Source organism: Prunus dulcis, chromosome 8, assembly GCF_902201215.1.
Source record: "Prunus dulcis chromosome 8, ALMONDv2, whole genome shotgun sequence".
NCBI lineage: Eukaryota > Viridiplantae > Streptophyta > Magnoliopsida > Rosales > Rosaceae > Prunus > Prunus dulcis.
The window spans coordinates 13,083,455-13,094,107 of NC_047657.1; the positions used below are offsets into that span (position 1 = coordinate 13,083,455).

The following is a 10,653-nucleotide window of genomic DNA, read 5'->3' on the forward strand; positions in this document are numbered from 1 at the left end:
GTGAACATTCAAGCCCAACATGTGAACACCACATATTGGGTAAGGATAGAGGCCCAATTCGGGCCCAGTCAATCAACCCGCTCTGATACCATGTTAAGACTAGAGAGACGGGTCAGTTGCCCATTACTAACGACACCGATATTGTCCCCAACTTAACCATCTACAAAGTCGATGTGAGGTTTATACAAAAGACATCGATGTTATTAGGAGTAGAACCATTTATTACATGAGACTTTTTATTTTGTTAAATTCCCGATGTGGGACTCGTGTATTCTTCAACATATAGTTTGCAGTGCGTGTGAGCTGAGAAAGAAAAGTTGGGTTACTTCATCATGTTCAGTCTAAAGTTTTCATTCTGAAATTATTTTTTCGTTAACTAGTTTTGGAACAAAATATGCATGACTTAAAAAGGACCATTCGATGCATGCAAATCACATTCGAACAACCAACCCCATGCTAATGTCATGAGGAGATACATTTTAACAAGCTGATCCCTCTCGCATTGAAGCATTAACAAGCGGCACAATGGATCCCGACTCTAATTTGCCTCCCGCGGTAAGCATTTTTCCACTCCATAAGCTTTATGCAGTACATGATTCATTTGTGATTGCAAATTAAATTCTAATGTTCTTTTTCTAAGTTTATATGCATAATGCATGCACAGTTTCATATATAACAAAATGAATTTATTTAACAGAACATGTGGATTATAGTATTATGGAGAGGAGCAATATCCACTCTGGAGATACCCTTCGCTGCACGAATTATCGAAGTGAAACTACTGATTTGTGAAGCCCTTCACATCCCAGTCCCAGCAGACAGGCAAGAGCTCTCATGGGAAGGGCAGGTCCTCATGGATGAACTGACTCTGCAAAACTATCACATTCCTCCTAATGCTTCCCTTACTGTCCTTACCAAAATTAAGGTCGAGATCTACGTGGAGTATAGTCGCTTTTATTTTGTGTGTGAAGTCCATGATGGTGCTACCGTGGGGGAGTTGAAGGCGAAAGTTTGCGCAGAACAAAGCATTGACGTTGAACACAAGGTACTCCGAATGAACGGTTTTGATCTTGATGATGGTGCTCTTCTCTGGGCTGCCACAGTTATGGAAGGAACTAAGTTACATCTCATTAAGTATCAAAACTAATTCGGCATTTCAAGAGGACTTGGCTTGCTGAAAAATCTTATTAATTCACTGTTACTATATTATAAGTTAGCTTAAGAAGCATGGGCTATATATTTCAGTTTGGATAAAATAAATTCGACAAATTATAATTAATTTAGCCTGAGAAAGAATAGTCTGTTTGGGTGAAAATTTTCAGTTCTTAAATTTGTCACATCATTTGGTTCTTAATGTTAATGCCTGCCCTTTTGTTTATTTTAATTTCTCATATCCTAGTCATAAACTGGGTTAAATAAATTAATGTGCCCAAAAGAAGTCAAAATACCAACAACAACAAAATTGCAGAGAGAGAGAAAATCACAGACAAAGTAAGGCGAAAGCATTTGGGTGAAACACACACTCGAAATTCTGCACTTCAGTCCTGGTTTTCAGACCCTATCTTTTTGTGTAGCTAAAAATAAAAAAAATACAAGGTAAAAAGAAACCATGAAACAAGATATAATTAATAGAATATGGATAAGAATAAGAATTGCCGAATATTTTTCAAATAATTCGTAGTGTTCATGCAACTTCCTTCCACGAGAGGCCCTTGAGAAAAGTTTGATTAGAATTTTAAGAGGAAAACTCCAATTTTCTGAAATTTTTAACTAGTGTAACATAAATTTTAGAGTAAAATATCGTTTTCTCCCCTGAATTATACCACAATTATCACTAGAAGTGAATTAAATTTCTAGGCCCGGCCCATTATACTTCTAGGCCCGGCCCAATGAGTGGGCTGGGGCGTTAGAACTTTGAAACCTTAATTCTGCCCGACTTGAAAATTTTAAAAAAAAAGTCCAAAAACTCTACCCAAACCTAAAAATTACAAATCGGTCCAATGACAAACCCTAATTCATTTCATTATGTAATCCAACATTTTAATGGATGGTTGTGGCATAGTTTGGGTTATTTATTTATTTATTGCGAAATTTTGAAATTGCATTCATAATTCAAAAGTTTAGGATTTAGGGCCAATACAAATTAGATTGGGTTATTGATTAGGCATCCATTATTAAAGGAAGGGTTTTTTACCTATGCCTTTTTTATGTTTTGGATGAACGCTTTTTCATACGTGCAAAATCTACTTACTTTTCATAATTTTCTTAGTGAAATAGCTTTTTCTGCTAATAAGAATCCAACTTTGACCACTGACCAGTCAAAAATTTCAACATCGCTTTTGTAATTTTCGCGACAATATAACCAAAGCGGATTATCATGATTGTACACATTTCTTGAAATGGAGGAACCAAGAGAAATCGAAAGTCAGTTTCGTCAAGAGATATTAGTGAGGAAACTGAAAAGCTTTCACTCTCATCCATGGAATTGAGGAATTACCCGTAGCCACTCTTACAGGCAGTGCGTGACAGCAACCAAGTTCTAAAGTTTTCGTTCTGAAATTTCTTTTTCGTTTCTAGTTTTGGAACAAAATATGCATGAGACTTAAAAAGGACCCTTTCGATGCATGCAAATAACATTCGACCAACACCATGATAATGCCATTGCCATGAGGAGATACATTTTAACAAGCTCTCATTCCCCTTTCGCATTTAAGCACACGTACAAGTTACAACCACAATGAATTATTTGCCTCCGGCGGTAAGCATCTTGTAACTCACTAATTTGTGACTGCTAATTAAATTCTAATCTTCTTTTTTTTTTTTTTTTTTCCTAAGCTTATGAAAAATTGATTGGTATTTGACAGACCTCGCTGATCACATTCCTATGGAGTGGAGGAGAATCCATTCTGCTGGTTCCCATGGCTACAAGAATTATGGACGTAAAGCTACTGATTTCAGAAGTGCTTCGCATCCCCATCCCAATAGATAGGCAAGAGCTCTCATGGGAAGGGCAGTGCCTGAAAGATGAACTGACTCTGCAAGACTATCACATTCCCCCTACTGCTTTCCTTGTTATCTATAAGAAAATTGAAGTTGAGATCTACTTGGAGTTCGATGGCCATCGTTATGTGTACGTAGTCTTCGATGGTATTACCGTGGGTGAGTTGAAGGCGAAACTTCAGACGGAACAAGGCGTAGACATAGAAGATAAGGTACTCTGGATGGTGGATAATAGTTATCTTGATGATCATGCTCAACTCTTGGTTGCCGGAGTTGTTGAAGGAGCTAAGTTATTTCTCATTGTGGATAAAAAACGTATGTGAGATGGTATGGAAAAATAACTCAGCGTTTCAATGGGACTTGGTTATACAAAATCTTTTTAATTCACTATTACCATGGGCTATTTTAATTGGATAATTTTATTCTTAATTTTAATTCATTCCCTTTTGTTTATTCTAATTTCTCATATCCCAGTAAAAAAAACTAGGTTTTTCACAAATAGACTCATTCTAACATGATATATTATACAAAAATTCCTACAGAGCCCTATTTGGAAAGAAAGCCCCAAAACTAGTCGCTTGTCATTTTTAATTGATTCTTAGTGTGTTAAAATTTTCTAAGAAACAATTAAAAAATTTTGGATTTTTCTCTCTAAATAGACTTTATATAGATTTTTGTATAATATATTATACTAAAATCAGCTTATTTAAAAAAACATAACAACAAAAAAAAAAACTGAGAGGGAGAAATTGACAAAAAAAGTAAGGCGCGAAAGCATTGGGGTGAAAATGTAACACATTACACAAGCACGAAATTCAGCTTGGGCTTACTCAGGGTCGGGTCGGGGCTGTTAAATATATAAAGACGGGCTAATTAGTTTGAATCTTAGAGGAAAGGCCCGATTATTTACTTTGGGTCGGTTCTTGGCTTCAGGCCTGGTTTTCAAACTCTATGATTGCTTGGAATTCAAGTCCAATCTTTTTGTGTAACTATTAATAAATAAAAATATATAAAATGAACAAAATGAAACAATATATACAAAATATGGATTTGAATAAGAATTACAAAATATTTTTCAAATAATTCATAATGTTCATGCAACTTCCTGAAATTCATTGAGGCTCTTGAGAAAAAAGTTTGATTAGAATTTAAGGGGAAAACTCCAATTTTCTGAAATCTATAACCAGTTATGTACACAATAAAATTAAGATATAGGCTCTCCGATCTTCTAATGTATCAATGATTTTTTTTTTTTTTTTGGTTATATACTTGCATCTCAAATATTCATGATCTACGTTCTTATAAGTCAAGTTTAGATTATGTTGATGCTATTACTCCAAGTGGCTTCACGTTTGTGTAGAGTTTAGGGTTTTCAAAATCTATTGTGATGCAAATGCCGTCTTAGCTCAGCAGGTAGAGCGCACAGCTTTTAACCGTGTGGTCGTGGGTTCGATTTCCACAGACGGCGACTTTTTTCTTTATTTGTTGAAACAAAATAAAAATCTATATCTTTTTCTTTATTTGTCGAAACAATAAAAATCCAATCCACTTATGTTCATTTCTACTATATGTTCCAATATTGTAGAGGTAAAATATCACTAAACCAATAATTAATAAGTTACACTTTAAAGGTAAAGTAATTGACATTAAACCTAACTTGACATCAATCTTATTTCTGACATCAACCGTATTCATGTTGACATGGTCCTATTCTTATGCTTAAGTTTAGATTAATAAAGTTTAAATTTAAATTGTTCTTTATGGCATTGGCTGCATTTTCACATAGAAGATGCGTGACAATAATTAAGTTGGGTTGACTTCATGTTTAGTCTAAAGTTTTGGAACAAAATATGCATGAATTAAAAACATGCAAATCACATTCAAGGCAACCCCATGCTAATGCCATGAGGAGATACATTTTAACAAGCTCAATCTCCTTCGCATTGAAGCATGCATACAACTGAGAGAACTCACTAGCGGCACAACGGATCCCAATGCTAATTTGCCTCCTTTTGTGGTAAGCATTTTTTCGTAAATCGTTAATTTGTGATTGCGACTGCTAATTAAGTTGTAATCTTTGTCCAAGTTTATAATCATATGCTTTGCACATTTTCACATATTAATAACAAAATGATTGATATTTGATAGATGACGCCGATCCATATCGTATGCAGAGGTATAGCATACCCTGCACTACTAATTCCCTTCACTACAAGAATTATCGACCTCAAACAGCTGATTTGGCAAGTGTTTCAAGTCCCAATCCTACCGGAGAGGCAAGAGCTCTCCTGCGGGCAGTTACTGAGGGATGAATTGACTCTGCAAGACTATGGTATTCCCCCTAATGCTGCCATTCATGTCCTTGTAAAAATTCATGTCAGGATCTGCTTGAGCTCTCAGGGCCCTTATTATGACTATGTGGTCCACGAGGGTACTACCATGGGGGACTTGAAGGCGAGACTTCACGCAGATCACGGTGTTGTCATCGAAAATAAGGTACTCCGAATGAATACTACTCATCATGATGATCGTACTCAACTGTGGGCTGCTGCAGCTGTGGAAGGAACTGAGTTATATCTCGATGATCCAAGGCCTCGAGGGCGGCCTAGGAGGTTGGGATGATATGGAGAAATGCTTCCCCATTTCAATGGGACTTGGTTAACTTTGGCTTGCTCTACAAAATCTTATGGCTTCACTTCACTAGTAGTACTATATTATATAACTAGCTTATAAAGCATGAACTATATTTTAGTTGAGACAAAAATAAATTTGGTAGATTATGATTTAGCTTAATAATGACCTGTTCGGGTGAAAAAAATCTCAGTTCTTAAATTTGCATCTTTTGGTTCTTGATTTTACTGCGCAAACCAACAGAAACTTTCATATTTTATTTGGACATTTTATTCTCAAAGATAGTGGATTTATTCAACATGGTGAAAAGAGAGAACAATCAATACTTTTCCTATTCAAATCTTATCCACCAGCCAACATTCACATTTAGGCAGCAATACAACCTTGGATGCACTCCATTTTTTTAAAACCAAGTCCTATTGGATCTCCATTTGGTGCATATATATGCAGGGTTTGCAAAGAAATGATGTGTTCACTTTGCATTGCTAATAAAATTTGATTCCATCAAACTGTATAAAAGATTGAAAGTGGCTGGTTTGAATCTTATAGAAGTCTTTTACATCATGTCTTGTCAGTGATAATATTATTAGATAGCCAATCAAGTCCTTCATAGAGTCCTTGTCCAGAGGTGGCAGAAGTGCTTTGGATGTACCTGCACAAGATAATTTCATCAAAATCAATTAAATATGCCATGGCAAACACAGAATCAATAAATGATCAGATTGCAACAGGCTCAATCTCTCAATTTGCTTTGTCTTTTTAGATTTTGTTTTTAGTTTCAATAGTAGGTTCTTCTGCATTCTTGTTATAACTCACAGAGGCCTGGCCTCACTGTAATCACATTACAACAGGAAAAGGAATCGATTCGAATGAAATATCTACAAAGCATATTCAAGAAGATTAAACCATATGCATACCAGTAACGTAGACCGAGCAAGTGTAAGGCAAGTTTATCTGCAATCTCAGAAGCACACATAGCATTTGGAAGGTCTTGCTTATTAGCAAGTACCAGAAGTGTTGCATTGCTAAGTTCACTCTGCAAAAAGGGACAGCAAGTGAAGGTTTTTATTTCCTTTTCTTTGAGGTACAGCTGTAATGTCACAGAAATGCAATAATTCTGCAAGCGTAGATCTAGTTGAGAGCTCCTTTTCATAAATTTAAGAACAGGTAACTTATTCCTCACGGGCAAAACCTCACTAACCTCACTTAAAATGTGATGAAGCTCGCTTCGAGCTTCTGCGATTCTCTCTCTATCACTGCTGTCCACAACAAATATAAGGCCTTGAGTATTCTGAAAGTAATGTCTCCATAAAGGCCTTATCTGGTTAGCAGCAAGGAGAAGATGAACACAATAGATAGTGATCACAATACCAAACTCATTATCATTTCCTTGGTAAATACTTTAAGCATATTTGAACCAAAATAATTTCCAACTATATCCATAAAGCAATAAAATCAGTTTTTCTTTACACAGACAAATATAAAAAAGATCAAGCTTGGTACCTTGTCTTGCCCTCCAACATCCCAAACAGTGAAGGTAATATTTTTGTACTCTATTGTCTCCACATTGAAGCCTGCTCCATGAAAGTGAAGGCAATATCATTTAACCAGTGTAAATTGATCGATTGGACTAGTTCGAAACAAATGTTGATGAAAATGACAGAAGGAATGAGATCTGTGGTGTGACTAAGTATTCAGAACACACATTTTCCTTTTTAAAAAAACTAAAAAATTTAGAACTGCTTTCTAATTGATGAATGATCAAAATCTATAGATGCTACTTCAAGGAAGGGTTTCTGGGAAAATACCAATTGTGGGTATGGTTGTGACAATTTCTCCCAGTTTTAGCTTGTAGAGGATTGTTGTCTTTCCTGAAGCATCAAGACCCACCATTAGAATCCTCACTCCATTCTTTGGAAAGAACCTCTTTGCAAGCCTAGAAATGGCTCCACCCATGCCACCAAAAAAAAATGATCAAAAAATTTGTTAGGAGTGAAACAAGATTTAGAGCCTGGGAATATGAATACTTCACCAACTAGAGAATATATCAATGGTTTCAATCAGTTTTTATACAGAGAAAGAGATGTCTTGAGTTGAAAGCAAAACCCAGATGGGACAATATTAGCGGTGGCTTATGCAAAAGGTGAAAAGAATAAATTCTATTTTAGAAGGGAAGAAAAATTGATTATTTTATTTTGCTTGCAATAGGAATTGTTGCCATCATAAGGGAACATTCATACAACATCAGTGGGCATGGCCAATATTCTGTTGGCTGGTTTCCTGGAACTCACAAAGAATATATATTTGAAACTTTTGAAAAGCTATGTACTCATTTGTGTCTGCATCTAATTTTTTTTTTTTTTTTTTTTTAAAACAAAGTTCCTTCTCAACAAGCACCAGAAATATGCTCCTTCTAGGAGAAATTCTCTGCTAGATTAGTTTCTAATTAATAAATCCTACCTAAGATATCTTTTAATCCAGAAATTAGCGCGAAATGTTATGGTTCTTAATTTTTTATTTTTCAGAAGAAATTCGCAGAATCATGCACCTTTTTTCATAGTTATGACGAAAAAATTGCAGTAGTCTATTAAAAGAAATCCAACTTTAATAGTATTTTTTTTTTCCTTCTCATTGATGATCAATCGCTTTTTTGGTAGCCAGTCTAAACAATTTAGAAGCAATTCCACTGTCAGAAAGTTAGATACAAATCATCAAATGGCTTTAGGTTGATGTCATCATTTGGACATAGCAATAGTATGCTCAAGTAAAAGCAACAACCAGAAAGAAAGCCTCCATATCAACTTAAGACCTCATTTATATAATAAAAGTACATCCTCAACCTTAAGTCGTGCCGCAATTGTTAGCACTCTGACAAAATTACAGTAATGAACAAATGTTCAGTTTGAAATACATGTCAGAATTACAAACTATACAAGCACTACACAGCAATCTAAACTGTGTTCACTTTTCGGAGCCAGACTGGAAAATGAAGACTGCTGTTAAAACCCCCACCAATGCTGTAACGGCCAAGGCAGCTGTAGGCAGGGGGCTTGTGAGCCCAAAATTCTGCACAATCAAAATGAAAACTTATCATTAATTGTAGTTGTTGAGAATGATATTCCCTTAGAAAAAAGACACTTTTATGAATGTAAGGAAATCCTTTGTGACTATGATGTTATTGTGTTTTCATGGCTGCTTCCAATTCAAAGTAGTACAAGGAAAGGAACACAAGGAACAATCTCATAGAAATCTCGATCTCTTTGAGAATTATGTGGCAAAATGAAAGTTGTCTTTGTCTATTAGTACATAAGGTGACTTTATATGAAGTACAACATTCCAAGGGATGGAACAGGGAGTGCTTATTCAGCTAAGATTAAGTTTTCAAATCATCTAAAAGATATAATGAGCAGGTGACATGAGAGCCTCCCTGCTCCAAAATTTCCTAGACTGAAGAAAAGCTGGCGTCTGGGAATTTAACTAAAAAAATCTTTGAAACTGTAATGCATTAAACAGTTGGCGGCAACAAAGATCCGCATAAGCAATGCCAATCCCCAACCAAAAGAGTTGAAATAGTTCATCAGAAGCTAGCTTTAGATCTGAAGGCATCTCCTTAAGAAGCAAGGAGATAACAAAAGCTTAAAGACAAGGAAGAAGAAGCTCACTCTGTGAGGGACCACAATTTCAATGGATAGTCATTGTAACCCTAAGACTTGGTGTATGTAGGAAGAACCAGCTCAAAGTGACAAGATTTCAACTGAGTTCGGCTCCAAGTCTCTAAAGTATTAAAAATGAACTCACAAATAATCTATAGATGCTACTTCTAATTTCTTATTTGAGGTTTGGTAAGTTTCCCACAGAATTAAATCGACACTTAAAGCAACATCAAGGATAAATTTTCAATATCTTTGATGCACTTGGTAAATCATCTTTGGTTTAAGCCGGTTGTTCAGTGTATGGAAACCAACACTACTTCCCATAAATATGAATGCAATTGAAAGTAAAAAGGCAATCTTGGGTGGGATGTAAAAACCTATAGCATGTGTTCATACCTCCAGAAGTCCCTTTCCCGTCGCTACCTCAACACTAATAGCCACAGCAAAGCCAACCATGGCAAGCCGGCCAAGCCATACATCCAAACCACCTTCCTTCGTGCTTTGCTCACACCTTACAGAAAGTGGCATTGATTTGCATACTGCCTTCCTTTGATGATATACAGTTCTAATGACTGAAAACAAATTCAAACATCAGCTCTTATCCCACAAAATGGAGCAAAAACCCAGTGAAATGAAACCTAACACTTTAGAAGATGAGCGGTCAAGGTGAGTAAGAAGTTAATGTGCCATTTATGCTCTTATGCATACAAGAACTTGCAAACTAGAAGCTTCTGTAAAAATTCTTATAGAGGAATTTTGCAGTCCTAATAACAACATACTTTCTTTCCACTAAATAATAATTACACACAACGCTTCTTTAAATGTTCATAAAACCCAATTGAGCTGCATTACCCTCATTCCAGAAATGAAATATATTTTAAAGAAAACAACTTTTCCCATAGTTTTTGAAATCTTGCTACCCATGATAGCACAGGTTATGGTGGATTGCTAAACAGAAAGTCAAGGCAATTAGCAGAGAAGATAAAAGCTGTAAGAGTCAAAGGCTTACTGACTGGAGAACCAGTAGCAAAGGCAGTCCCAATTCTAGGGGAATTGAAAAGGGGAAGCCGAGCAGGACTTGCTGCTGCTGAGCTAATACCACTTGCATCTGTTGCATATTTTAGACTTGCTCAAACATATTACATGTGGAAATTTCAATATTACAATATTCAATTACAGAGAGAGAGGGTACCTCTGATGGAAAGGGAGAGAGAGGCAGAGATTTGAGCTACAGCCATTTTTCAGAGAGAGAGCTACAATTTTGGAGAGAGCAAAGGGGGAAGTGGTAGTTGAAGGAAACCAAACCATACAAATTTTAGGGGGGTAAGAGGACACGTGTCACCCTGGGACATTACAATTACAAGGCTTT

At 36.0% G+C, this 10,653-nt stretch overlaps 2 protein-coding genes and 1 non-coding gene across 3 annotated transcripts in view; 2 read left to right on the forward strand and 1 right to left on the reverse strand.

Annotated features, from left to right (window-relative positions):
- The window catches only part of LOC117638516, a 1,556-nt gene extending 409 nt beyond the window's left edge, over positions 1–1,147 (forward strand). Inside the window, exon 2 of the mRNA XM_034373628.1 lies at positions 698–1,147. Within this exon, the coding sequence (XP_034229519.1) occupies positions 698–1,147 (450 nt within the window). The remainder of the gene's footprint in view (positions 1–697) is intronic.
- A 3,248-nt stretch (positions 1,148–4,395) lies between these two features.
- TRNAK-UUU lies at positions 4,396–4,468 on the forward strand. The gene has a single exon. It is a non-coding gene; the product is annotated as a tRNA-Lys (tRNA).
- A 1,584-nt stretch (positions 4,469–6,052) lies between these two features.
- On the reverse strand, positions 6,053–10,624 carry LOC117638517 (ADP-ribosylation factor 1-like). The gene is made up of 10 exons (XM_034373629.1): positions 10,477–10,624; positions 10,294–10,392; positions 9,681–9,856; positions 8,597–8,697; positions 8,463–8,499; positions 7,440–7,596; positions 7,135–7,205; positions 6,833–6,952; positions 6,549–6,667; positions 6,053–6,283 (listed from the first exon to the last, which is right to left on the reverse strand). The coding sequence occupies exons 1-10, from the start codon at positions 10,520–10,522 to the stop codon at positions 6,193–6,195; spliced, it is 1,017 nt and encodes a 338-aa protein (XP_034229520.1). The 5' UTR covers positions 10,523–10,624; the 3' UTR covers positions 6,053–6,192.
- Positions 10,625–10,653: the final 29 nt, after the last annotated feature.